Source organism: Schistocerca piceifrons, chromosome 2 (assembly GCF_021461385.2).
Source record: "Schistocerca piceifrons isolate TAMUIC-IGC-003096 chromosome 2, iqSchPice1.1, whole genome shotgun sequence".
In the NCBI taxonomy this organism is placed as follows: Eukaryota; Metazoa; Arthropoda; class Insecta; order Orthoptera; family Acrididae; genus Schistocerca; species Schistocerca piceifrons.
In genome coordinates, this window is record NC_060139.1 from 452767976 (window position 1) to 452781868 (window position 13893).

At 40.5% G+C, this 13893-nt stretch overlaps 1 protein-coding gene across 1 annotated transcript in view; it reads left to right on the forward strand.

The window, feature by feature from the left end:
* LOC124774893 (protein Gawky) overlaps positions 1-13893 on the forward strand; it is a 277306-nt gene that overhangs the window by 114067 nt on the left and 149346 nt on the right. The window contains exon 6 of the mRNA XM_047249552.1: positions 2201-2675. Within this exon, the coding sequence (XP_047105508.1) occupies positions 2201-2675 (475 nt within the window). The remainder of the gene's footprint in view (positions 1-2200; positions 2676-13893) is intronic.

Below are 13893 nucleotides of genomic sequence, written 5' to 3' on the forward strand. Positions count from 1 at the left end.
TTATACTGCACTCAATAGTTAGTAGCGGTGGCTATTGATTTACATTTGTGGTACAGATGAGCAGGTTGAAAGAGAGAGAGAGAGAGAGAGAGAGAGAGAGAGAGAGAAGGGGGGGAGGAGAGAATGTGCGTGTGTGTGTGCGCGCGCGCGCGCGCGCGTGTGTGTGTGTGTGTGTGTGTGTGTGTGGGTGTGTGCGTGGGCGCGCGCGCGGGTGTGTGTGTGTGTGTGTGTGTGTGTGTGTGTGTGTGTGTGTGCGCGTGGGCGCGCGCGCGCGCGCGCGCGGGTGTGTGTGCGTGTGTGTGTGTGGGGGGGCGCGCGCGCGCGCGCGCGTTTGTGTGTGTGGGCGCGCGCGCGCGCGCGCGTTTGTGTGTGTGGGCGCGCGTGCGCGCGTGTGTGTGTGTGTGTGTGGGCGCGCGCATATGTGTGTGTGTGTGTGTGTGTGGGCGCGCGCGCGTGTGTGGGCGCGCGCGCGTGTGTGTGTGTGTGTGGGCGCGCGCGCGCGCGCGCGCGTGTGTGTGTGTGTGTGTGTGTGTGTGTGTGTGTGTGTGTGTGTGTGTGCGCGCGCGCGCGCTGGGACATAAATTGTATGATGTAAGAGTTACACAAGGATCACAAAACATTCAAAGCACATTAGTTCATTAGTTCATTAGTTTTTATTTTTATTCACTCACCTAAGTGGTGTGTAATAGTGTTGAATGGGGTAAAGTCAGTCACCTTTTCCTATATCCTTTTATTAACTGGCGGTTTTTTAGTATTTTCAACAAAATACAGATTCCGCCAGAAAAATGTATAAACACTTTACGGAACGAAAACATTACGTATTTATTTATTTTACATTTAATAATTGATCACACATGTTGTACAACTTTGTTTATCACATGGTTACTTTAAATGTTTAGAATCTTCACTGTTGGTGGCTGTACACAGGACGACGAGCAGTCGCCGCAACATCATCAGCCAGTGTTACAATGGAGATCGCTGCTCATGTCACTGTAATCTACTGGGGAAGTTCCTGCAATATGTGTGGCTTACGTCCATAGATCTTATCTTTCACAGTTCCCCACAAGTAAAAGTTCATAGGTGTTAGATCTGGTGGCTGTGGAGGGAACTCAGTGGGCCCTCTTCATCCAATCCAATGCCCCGGAAAATTGTCGTCCAGGAAAGCTCGTACAGCTAGGTGGTAGTGTGGTGGCATTCCGTCCTGTTGGTAGAAAAACTCTTCATCAGCTCCATAAAGTGCACGTGTACCTGGCAAAATTGATGTGCGTAACATTTCCAGGTACACTTCTTCAGTGACAGTAGCATCAAAGAAAAAGGGTCCTACTAGGCCCCTATATGATAGTCCACACCACACATGAACTCCTGGTAGATTGACCGCATATCCACATAAAGATGCGTATTTTCTGGTGCCCAGTACACACTATTACACTCATTCACAGTTAAATTTAAATTGTGCCTTGTCACTCCATACTACCTTCATCATAAATTGTTCGTCATCAGCTACCATTTGCTGATACCGTTGGCAAAATTTCATTCGGCGATCAGGATCGTCATTAATTACTTTCAGTAATCATGGAATGTAAACTTTCCACTTCGCAGCTTTCAGAGTTCTGCTAACCCCCACTGCACATGCACATGCACATTGCATAGCAGACTTCTGTGGAGAATTAACAAATATTATCAACACGAGAGCCAACGAGGCAGGACTTGTATCTGTACGCTGTTTTCCTGATCCTCCTTTGTGAATATCACAAATCGTTCCATGCAATTCAAACTTGTCAGTGATGCATTTAATTGTTAGGTGAGTTGGCGGTTGTGCTTCAAACTCCTGCCTCCACTGACATTGCACTTCAACAGCATTATCAAGCTTGAAAAACCCCTTCACAATATGTTTTCGTTGCTCAAGTGTCAAGTGTGCTGCAGCCATCTTGTTTTCTCAGTACTGAGATTAAAGTACTAACAGCTGTTAAGCCAAAGACCATACTACAACACACTTGTAACTCAAATCAAACGACTATATCAATATCTCGATAGAGCCTGACAAAGAGTGTATACATTTTTCTGGCGGAATCCGTAGAATATTTTGGTCGTTGTTCTGATAGACGCAGGGTAGTTGTTTCTTTCACATTGAAGTGAACCTTCTGAGTTCTACATGTATTGTATGTATGATTTTGTACATTTTTTTTTTTTTTTCTTCCAGGACACCAGTGCGTCACTTGCAAGTCATCTCGGTTCTTCCAACACCAATAGTCCACCAACCAGTGCACAAACTTGCACGAAATCAATCAGTAATTGCAATCCACTGTCAGATCTAAAATACTTGGACAAGTCGGCACATGTTCCTGAAACTTCTAATAATTATAAGAGTGACAGCAATATTTTAAATTCAACTGAAGGCCCTGCAACAAACTTACGATGGGGAATTCCCAGGGGTGTAGGATTACGTGGTGGTGGAGAGAGCTCCCTAACTGGAGGCAGCGGAACTAGTGGCTGGGGTTCCGGTGCTGGGGGGACAACTGGCGGAGGCTGGGGATCCTCCGCAGGGTCTTCACAGCAGCAGCAACAGTCGGGCTCCAGCCAGTGGGGTAGTAGTAGTGGTAGCAGCCGTTCCAGCTCTGCAGTCTCAAGTGGCCCAGGATCTACTGCTGCGAACAGCAGTGCTCAGCAAGGGTCAGGTGAGGAATGTGCTGTTTTTTATGTGTGGTTTTTCATTGAATGGATAATCAATTAAGTTTCATATTTTGTACATTTGAAATTTATGATACTGCTGGTGTTCTGTGAGTTTTCTTGTGTTGTTGAGTGCAGATGATGACAATGCTATATGTCTTCCAGTAGTACCTATTTCTTGCATGGAATGTCAACTATGATGCTCTGCTGTACTATTCAGATGCTTCTGCCTTCCACCCCTCCTCTCCCCTACTCTTGTAAGTGCCAGTCAGACTGTGGATACTTTACAGGTTAGGTGTATAATGGGGTTTATGATTTAAGATCATTGTGGATGCTACTTGGGAAAAAAGTTCTCTGATAGTATCGCAATAATTCACTACTTTTCAGAATAAAATTTTCGTGTTTGGTTTGTTCAAATGACATCAACCTGATAAATAGTAAATAAAATTTTGTTGTTTTTAGATGCTAAGCTTGTGATTGCTTGGCCTGTTGTATAATTATGTAACACTCAAACTATGGTTGTAATATACTGCCTGACAGAAAAGTGAAGCATGCAGAAGACATGGTTGGATGTCAATGTAATTTTGTCCATGTGTGCACCATTGGCAGATTTGTAAATGATTAAGGGGCATATAACATGGCATAAACATCATCAGATATTGAGGAATCGCTGTGAAGGACATGGGGATATCACATAGTCGTATTCGTGTGAGACAGCATTATCAGTAACTGACAGAGTTTGAAAGAGGCTTCATAGTGTGTCTCCATTTGTCCAGCTGATCAGATCTTGCAATATCTACATTTTTGGGGCATAGTGCCCCAATGGTGGGTTGCTAGGGAGCTTGAGGGTAGGCATACTTGCCATCAAGGTTCTGGCCTACAATGACTGACCACGCCAAGTGAGGTCCACTGCATTGTGCAACCACACACTCAGTAACCCTTCCTTCATGTCTGCACCTGTCATCTGAGAACAGGTAATGGACTCCCACCAACATTTCGTGTCAACTTGCACTATTGGTCCGAGTCTAGCTCCAGCCAAACTAGGGAAATACCATCTCGTGCATAGGCTTCCCATAATTGCTCAACACTAAAGGCTGCATTTGGAGTTGTGCCATGACAGAGAAGAATGGACTGGCATTGCGTTGTGTTCTGTGATGAATCGTGATTCTGCACTACCTCGGATGATCATCATTGGCGAGTATGAAGGCGACATGTGAAAGATCTCATTCTTCCAAAGTTTTGTAGAGGCACTACGGTGTTACTCCAGACAGCATGCTGTGGGAATCCATTGAGTATGATTTCAGCTCATGACTCGTAGTCATCGAGGGAACTCTGGCAGCACAGCAGTATGTCACGGAATCTTGCATGACAATTCCTTTGTGCCATTTCTTCAAAAGGACGAATGTTCATCTACACATGGCACCATTTCTCGATGAACTCTCTTCTTCATTTTGAGGTGCTCTCCTGATCTGTCTCCAATAGAAAATCTCTGGGACTAGCTAAGATGTCAACTCTATCCCAGTGCCAGTATCCAGGACGTCAAGGACCAGCCACAGCAGTTGTGGGCCAATTTGCCATAGGAGAGGATGCAATGGCTTTATGGCACCCTTCCCAATGAAATCAGTGCATGCATACAGGCCAGAGTGGATGCAACGTCATATTGATAAGTGGGCACTTACTGCCAAGTTCTTTGTGAATTTGACTCAGTTTTGTAATCACCAAAATAATATCACAAACTATTTCAACCAGTGAAGTTTCATTTTTTTTCCACCCCCCTTTCGGGTGCTTCATTTTGTCAGACAGTTTAGTTACTCTCATATAGGCTGTTGTGCAGCAGTCATTTATAGAAGTTGTGATGATTCATTGTGCTGTTTATATACCGAGCCTGAGAAACCTTATAATTCATCCATGAGCATCCAGCTGTCAGGCACAACTTCAGACAATTTTTGGAGTAGTTAACATTAACCCAAAAATGCTAAATAGGATTTCAGGTTACATGGCCTCAGTGACAAAAAAAGTAGCATCTTGTCATATCACTCACATAAATAAGAAAATTATGAAATGGTGGTTTTTCTGAACATACAGATGTCTGGTGTTGAGTTAAAGGCAAACAGGTGGACACGCATAAGATGTAGCAGGTCTCTGCCATGTTTACCTGTGAAAAATTGCACAATGTGATGCATTTCTTTAAGGCCGCAACCATCTACTAACCTGAAGGGCACCCTACTGTTGAGAGGAATCAATTCTAACATGAATTTCGACACGCATATAGTCTACTATACCAGTGTCTTATATATGTTCAGTAATTCATCAGCAATGATATTGTCACATCTGCAGCAAAACATGGGAAAATCGAATGCAACTAGTGGACTGTCCACATCTTAACACACTAAAATACCCCATTATGTAAAGTATTAAAGGCATATGCGGAAAATGTGCACTTAAAATATGAATAGGGCATACCTGTTTTAAAACCTGCACGTAGTATAATGAAGCCGCATTGGCAGCATCAAAATATACACATAAGGTCAGCTTAGCATTGTTGCAGATATTTAAAATATGGTAAATATTAGGCCACAGTGTCGACAGAGTTCTGTGGTTGACAGCGCTACTGTTCATAACAAAGTGCAGTATAGTAGCCACAAAATGTTTGTACTTAAGCTTGCTACTGTTCATGTACATACATTCATCAATTATATAATTGTACAGAATGCAATAGAAAGAACAATACAGTATATAAAGTCTACAGTAGGCTTACAAAGTGTATAAGTTATTACAGTGGTTGGAGGAACTTTACTGCCAGAACTCCTTTCATACCCTGTGACATTCTGTTCCAAGAAAAGAATGAGAAAATAGCAAGATTATCTGGTTACTGAAATATATAATCAGAGAAGGGACAAGTACAGATGCAGAGTAATATGCTCAACATAAGAAAATGAAGGAAATATGTAATGCACTCTTTACCAAGTTAAGACAAAGGCAGACAATGGAAACTCCAGTAGGAATATCAACAATGTAGGAAAAGACAGATTGCAACTTACTGTAAACAAGAGACGTTAAGCTGCAGATACGCACAATTAAGACACTTCGTAAAAGCTTTCGGACACAGCAAAAAAAAAAAAAAAAAAAAAAAAGAAAAAAAACCACACTCTCTCTCTCTCTCTCTCACACACACACACACACACACACACACACACACACACACACACACACACACACACACTCATGCACACATGACCGCCAACTCCAGCACCTCAGGCAAAAATATACATAAGAGATGTGTTCAGTAGTCAAATGAAGCAAAGTAGGCATTGGGTACAAAATCGCTGTGACCATTGAGCACTCTACTGCCTCTTGTTTGTTCACTTTGTAAAGTTTCAAGCTCTTCTAACAATCTGAGAGTATGGCCTTTTTGCATCATGTGGAGAATGCGCATACTAATCTCAGGACAACCAGTTTCTGTTTGATCTGAGAAGTTTCAGACTGATCTGTGTAAAAAGGTTGACAACTCCCAATTTCTTCTTAACAGTTACAAAAAGAAATTGCTTAAAATGATGAATACTACACATCCCCAGCTTAAATCTCAACTTAAGATTCAAAGAGATGGAAATCTGATTTGCCCAACTGTGAACATATCATCACCGTGCTATAAAGTAAATAATTTTCTTAACACTAAATTTAAATCATTTTACACATGTGGTACATATTTACAGGCTAAAAACAGTTTTTAGTTTGCAAATGCAATGAATGACACACAAATAGCTAATAATGAGACATCATAATTCCTGGATGTAACAGACCTCAGCAGTAATGTTCTAATAAAAGAAACTATTGAAATAAAATAAAATAGAAAGAAACATTCCACATGGGAAAAATATATTAAAAGCAACGATTCCATGACTTACCAAACGGGAAAGCGCTGGTAGATAGGCACAATAAAAAAGCACACAAACTTTGTGCTGTGTGCTTTTTTATTGTGCCTATCTACCAGCGCTTTCCCGTTTGGTAAGTCATGGAATCTTTGTTTTTAATAAACTATTGAAATTATTAGACATAATCTGTTAACAAGTAGAAAGATCAGTACTGCAGATTGTGCAGAACTAACAAAATTTTTATATTCTGTTTGAGCTTTTTTTTTTCCGGTGACAAATATATTATCAAAAAGATAGGCTTGGGATGGGTAATAGTCCGGCTGGTACATTTGCCAGATACGTTTATGAACAATTTAGAACATAATTTTTTTGCTAAGATTCCACAGGTAAAAGAAAAAAAGCTATTTATTATAAATGGTATGTTGATATTTTATTAGTGTTAGAGGCTGTGACTTGTGAGGTTAATGCACTTGCCCAAGCAATAGGCAGCATGCACCCAAAAATAACTTTTACTATGGAAGTAGAAGAAGGGGACTCCATTAACTGCCTTGACCTTACTATTGAGAAAGTTGACAAAAAACATAAATTTCCAATTTTCAGAAAACCTACATGTGCAGATATTATCATCAGTGGCAGTTCGTGGCATCCTGCATGATTAAAAAAAAGCCTTCTTCACCTCAGTGATTCACCAGTTACATGGGCTGAACTGACCGCTCTTTTAAAGTAAGGTTTAAGGAGTGTTCACAGCCACATAACATAACTGCTTTGTGTTTGAATTTATCAGAAAACAGTCATACTATAGGGAGTATTGAGAAAAGTGTGTGTGTGTGTGTGTGTGTGTGTGTGTGTGTGTGTGTGTGTGTTCTCCACAGGGTGCAGAAGGGCCATGCTCTCAGCTTGTTAGAAGAGTGTGAAAACAATAAAGTGAAAAGCAAGGGCCACCAAGAGTGCTCAATGGGCAGAACAATTTTGTACCCAATGCCTACTTTGCTTTATTTGACAATGTTCTACTTTAATTATTAAATTCCTCTCTTACGTATATCTTTGTCTTTACTTAGTATGAAGTGCATTACATATTTGCTTCATTTTCTTAAGTTAAGGGTACTACTCTTGTGTTTACTTGTTCCTCTCTGTTTATTTGATATACCAGCTGACAAACCTGACTTTGCCTGGGTATTCATTTTACTAATTTCCTGTAAGAAATGAAGAAAAAAAACTGTGTTTGTAGTTTAATATCAAAAACGTTTCATTTCCATGTACTCACAAAAACACACTTGAAATTAAGAAACAATTTCTGTAGGTTGGGCATCACTGCTTCATGTGTGTACAACATGATATTGTAAATGTCTCTATGGCAATGCCCCTTCATAGTTCTAAGGATGACAGTTGTTTTCACCTACACAGCTGTTTACCCTTTGCAGTTGAAAACTGTCAAAAGTGCTGCCAGGTGTCAGGGATTTCCTTTAGTTGACGTGACTCTAGGAGTATCTTAGTAGTAAAGAGTACATTTATCAAAACATCATGCATGACGTGGTATTTCACACACGTCAGCACTGGCATTGAACTATGACTGGGAGGTTATTCTTGCCCTCACTTCTATTATTGCTTTACAGTAAGGAATATGTGTACCACATTTGGTTGAAATCGGACCAGCAGCTTAGGAGGAGACGTGGAAAACACATACACTTTTTATAATATGTATGGATTTCATTAACTAGAGTATCTTGTTAATTTACTAGTATGATGTTTTGTCATACTTTTCTTGGAATGGCATGTCACTGGGGACAAGAAGCCCTCTGGCTGTTCAGTTCCTCAGGCCACTTCTCGCGTATAGTGCGGTCTGGTGGTCACACCAACAGAGGAATGACACTGATTACTCACTTCTGCTTCCCCTATTTATTTTATCATTTTATATTATTCTGTTAGTTCCATAAGCTTGTTCCTAAGAATGTCACCATTATCTGCAGTTGCCATAAAAGCATCTCAGAATTAGAATCACTTAACCCTTTCCTTTTTAATACTCTAAATTTAAACTTTAGTCTTGTTTGTAATTTATTACAGTCGTTGTAATAATGTTTACACTGAGTAAACACACTATACACTTTACTGGTTGTATCTTTTTTTAAATTGCGTTTTGTGCAATTATATAATTGACGAATTGTGTGTGTGACGAAATATATTGTGTGTGCTTACAGTAGTGACACCTAACGAGCTTACGATACAAACATTTTGTTGCTGCTGTACTGCACTCTGCTATGAGTGGTAGTACTGTTAAAAATATATCTCTGCCGGCAGTGTCTCCTAATATTTACCGTATTTTAAATATCTGCAACACTGCTAAGCCGATTTTGTGTCTCTCTCTTGATAATGCCACTGTGGCTTCTTTATACTATGACCTGTTTTAAAACAGGTATCCCTTGTCATGTTTTCAGTGCCTGTTTCCCGCATATATGTATGTATGTAATACTTTTCATAATGAGCTATTTTGTTGTTTTAAGATATAAACAGTCTCCTAGTTCTATTTGTTTTTCCTGTGTTTTGCTGCCGATCTGAATATAGTTTTTGCTGACCAGAACTGGTAGTCTAAGGACCTAACACTTTTGTGATCAGAGATGGAAATAAAAGAAACTTATTTCACACCTTCTGGGGGTCATTGTTCTATTTGTGACCATGTTACAGTGATGGTGAACTACTTTCTTAAATTTTTGTGATGTTCTACCAATGAATAGATTAAAGCCTTTTACTAATGTAAAGGCACAAAGGTGAAACTGCATTGTTGCATAGTCTATGCTCAAGAAAAAGTTATCTTAGTAGATATTAGATTAATTTTATGGTTACTTTCTCACTGGTTCTCACACACACACACACACACACACACACACACACGAAAGCTGGAGGGACAGCAGCCATTTGATTACACTCTGAATATTTCTTGTGTTGACTGTGAAACAGTAAGCTCCTGAAGAGAAGTATGAAACCAAAATTATTTGTCAAGTGATGCCCGTGGCTGCATGAAAAAGTAAAACTGCACTTATCATCAGCACCTCAACAACCTGTTAGAAAAAATTCTATTGAGTTTGGAAATGACAAACACGGCACAAATCCTTTCCATGGAGCGGCAACATATTGAACTCCTAGTTCTGAACTTGGACGTAAAGCACTCAGTATACCACAGTGGTGTAGTAGGCGCAGAATGAGGTGAATGATATGATATAGAGGACTCTTGTGATCTATGATCTTGGGAAACAAGTCAAATAGTATTAGAAAATCTGCCTAAGCTACAGCGCAGGCATGCCATGGGATATTGTGAATATCTCACTTTCTTACACCACTGGCTTACTCGGTCAGTTTTTGAAATTTATTTCATTAACATTACTGAGTTAAAGTTTCCTGTTAGGGCAGTGAAAGAATAAAGACTTTTGTAAAAATTGTGAATAAACTAATTATGTTTACAATTCGGTCTAATCTTAACCCTTTTGGATGCTGTGGGGGATATACTTCCTACTAAATGTATTTCTGTACAGTGTTTAAGGGAATATGTTAACCACCTCTGTACAATTGTGGCATCTGGTGGCAGTCCAGTGCACCAGCTGTAGTTTCTGTTTGTCGAGAAATGCAGCCTTCAGGACGGTAGGAAGTACGTATCCCACCAAACAATTGTGTTTTAATGATTCTTGGGAAGTATGGTTACCACCAAAGTAGTTTCTGAATGGGCCTTGGGAAGTACACTTAATGCATAATTAATCTATCACTTGTGGTTCTGGGGAAGCATACTTACCACCAACTTAGGGGTATCCCAAATCTTCTGGGAATACGTCACACCACCTCTGTCTATGCCTGACATCTTGTGGTAGTACACTGCACCAGATCTATAAAAATGCCTACAACCATCAGTTTCTGTTTGTCGTGAGGTCACTAGTGTTGTCGGAACACATTGCTTCACTTCTGCAATTTTTGCACGTTGTGGTAAGTAAACTTCAAATATCACTAAAATATTTTTTAAATAAAGTAAAAGAAAACAAAATAAAAACAGAAAACAGTGTTAATTATTGTTTTACATGTAATGGCAAGACATAACAGTTCTCAAAACGCATGTGGGAAATGCATTTCCCACCATAGTTTTAATACCTCACAAAGGCGCCTTGGTGATATGTGTACCACCACAGTTTATGGTCCTAAATCACAAAATAAAAATTTAAAAAAAATAAATAGTCAGTTGATCACAATCCTAATAGACCAGCAAAAAAATTATCTTTGCTGAGTTACTACAAAAACTGCACCTTCAAAAGGTTTAACTCTTGCAAACACAGCAGTCTCACAGTAAGATGATCAGAGAAATAAAACAATTTGTTAATTTTACTCTGCTGAAACTCACAAAGCTTAGAGGTAAAATTTATGCAAACATCAGTTTTAAATTTGTGAGTGCAAGAACAAAGTGTGTTTTATTCAACACCAATTTCAATGAGAAAAAGTAATGAGCTTCAATCAGTTAAGACCGACTAAGCAGATGGCATAAGAAAGCAAGAGGATATTCAAAATATTGCTTGGTGCACATGCACTGTAGTTCTGACTTTCGTAGGTCAGTTTGTCATCGTTTCTCAGTTTGACTGACCACAGGTGTCCAGTACCAAACCGTTTGTCTCTACTTCCCCTACACCACTGTGCTATGTTGTTTCTGAAAAGTTACCATTTACAATCTGTATAGAAAACTGATATGCGCCACTAGGTATCTGCATGTACAGATGCATCACAGTCCACCACAAAAGCATGTTGTTCTGTGTACATTGTGCTAAACCAAGCTCACCGGGTTACGGGACAGTGATTACTGCCACCATGAACTAATAAAAGTTCGAACAACATTCAGTTCAGATTGATATAGCAATAAAGAGAGACAGTGAGCTGTGAGGTGCAGTGGGGACAAAAGCAGACAAAAGAACAGGAAAAAAAACTCCCTGTTGCTCACCTAACATTACATGAGAGATGTATGTGATGGGATTCTTCACTGCAAATGATTTAAGCCTCTTATTTCAGAGCAGCCTCAAGAAATGAGATCTGCAGTGATATAGTTTCTCTCCATGCTGTAGGTGTTTGCTAACTTCAATGTGAATGTCGCAATGCCTGCATTGGCGAAACCAGGTTACTGACTGCAGGTTTGGCACAAGTTCTGGAAATCAGGGAATATCAGAGAATTTGAAACATGTCAGGGAAATTTGGAAAAAAGGAATAAATCTCATTTTTGTCTCAGTAGATGAAATGGTTTGTTTACTGAGATGTTACGCATTGTCTCTGGCTGGGTGCAGCTGATTATGTGCACTGCTTCCCTGTTCACTCGTTCTTACTGCTTCTCCCATTCCTACCATTCCCCTCAGCTTGTAGTCAGTGCTGCCACCACTTCTTGCCACTAGTCTAGCAGCAGCCGATGAGAGGCAGGGAGGTTTGACAAGTGGTTTGTTTGGATCTGATTCTCAGATAATACTGATGCAGTCACCAGAGACAGCAGTCATGGGTGCACGAGTTGTGTCTGAGTGATTGTGTGAAAGTGTGTGCACTCTAATTTTCTGACAAAGGCTATGGCCAAAAATTTAGTTTTGGGAATATGATAGTCTTTCCTGTGTGCCAGTCTGCGGCTCAGCGATTGTCGTCACAGTGAGTTGCTACCTATCCTCATTAGTACTGATTCTCAGAGTATTTGTGCAAGTTATCTGATGCTTGGATTAATCACTGCAGTCTCATTTCATGAACGTGGTGTCTGTGACACTTGAATAGCTGGCAACATGAGTGGACTTCCACAACAGTCCAAAACAGCAGGCCATTTCTGCAGGCATTTCTTAACGGATCTGGCCTGCCTGCTGATCTGAAGCCCACCATTTCCCACTAATGTGCAGGCCCTGTCTGTCTGATCTAGTCACTCCGACCTGTGTGCAGGCCGGGTCTGTGTGACATAATGCGGTGGATTTTCATCATGGACCCAGGACTCTGGTGCTCCTCAGCAGGCCAGAGGGCACAGAGAATGGATTTCAGGAATTGCAACTTTCTTACTGCATGTAAATTGTACAGTGCGGTGTTTTATAAACGTTTTATTTGTTGTAGTAGATTGTGGCACTTTGAAAGTAGTCCATACATTAGAAAGTATGGATGATAAGAAGGAGAAAATTATGGCAATCGCTGGCAGTTTGTACACTATGTACTCAAATATTTTTCGAAAGAAAAATCATACAATGCCTGTAAAATGAAATTATCGTGTGGCATTGATGTCTGGGATGCCCTATCCAGGGAAGTTTGGCCACCGAGTTGCAAGTCTTCATTCAGGTGATGCCACATTGACTAACTTGTGTGTCGGTGATCATGAAATGACAATGAGTGCAACACAACACCCAGTCCACGAGTGGAGAAAATCTCCAACTCTGCAAGGAGTCGAATCCAGACCTGCTGCATGGCAGGCAAACATGTTACCACTAAGCAGGCGGACACACAATACCACTAAAATAATAGACATAACACAGTGGGTAATAAGTGACAACAATGAACATAGTAGAACCAACATTTTATTGGCAGTCACCTGTAGTGTTGGTTTATGCAACCTTCCCAACCTTATACACTTCTTGCAGGTGGCTTACTCTTCTCTGAGGTTATTTCGTCAGGGGAAAATGCTAAAATTTGTCTGGAAATCAGGGAAATACCAGACAGTTCCACTTGGGAAAGCTTGTGGCAACCCTAGATTAGGACCTGTCATCGAATATGAGTGCTACGTATGATGGAAGCAACACACCAAATTGACAGTAGTCAACACCTCCAGGAATGTGGCAGGTACATCCATTTTCAAGAAAATTGTGTAATTGCTTGACAACTAGGTACACAAAAGCAGAAGGTAAAGCTGTTGTAATAATTGATTGTCCAAGGGAGGATGACTACAAGATGTTGGCAGCGTGGCTGTTGGTGATCCCAGTCCAACAGGATGCGTGACATTTGTTAAGTCCATACCGTATGCATTTTATGACACACTGGAAAGGGGATTCATCCTACAAAATTTGTCTCCCCATTCTGCAGGTTTTGTCTTGCTAATACTGGTTAATACTTACTTTATTTTGCTAATGCAAATATTCATGTGTTTTGTAAGATTACAGCATGCACAATGAATAATTCATGGTTTTTTTAATTGAATTTCTAGATTGTGTGCTTTTTCATCTTTGTTCCACAGATGAGGACTCAGTATGTTAGGCCAGCTGGGGAAAGTGGCATATTAATGACACACCACAGTCACGAACAGTGTAGTGTGTGTGTGTGTGTGTGTGTGTGTGTGTGTGTGTGTGGAGATAGAGAGAGAGAGAGAGAGAGAGAGAGAGAGAGAGGGGGG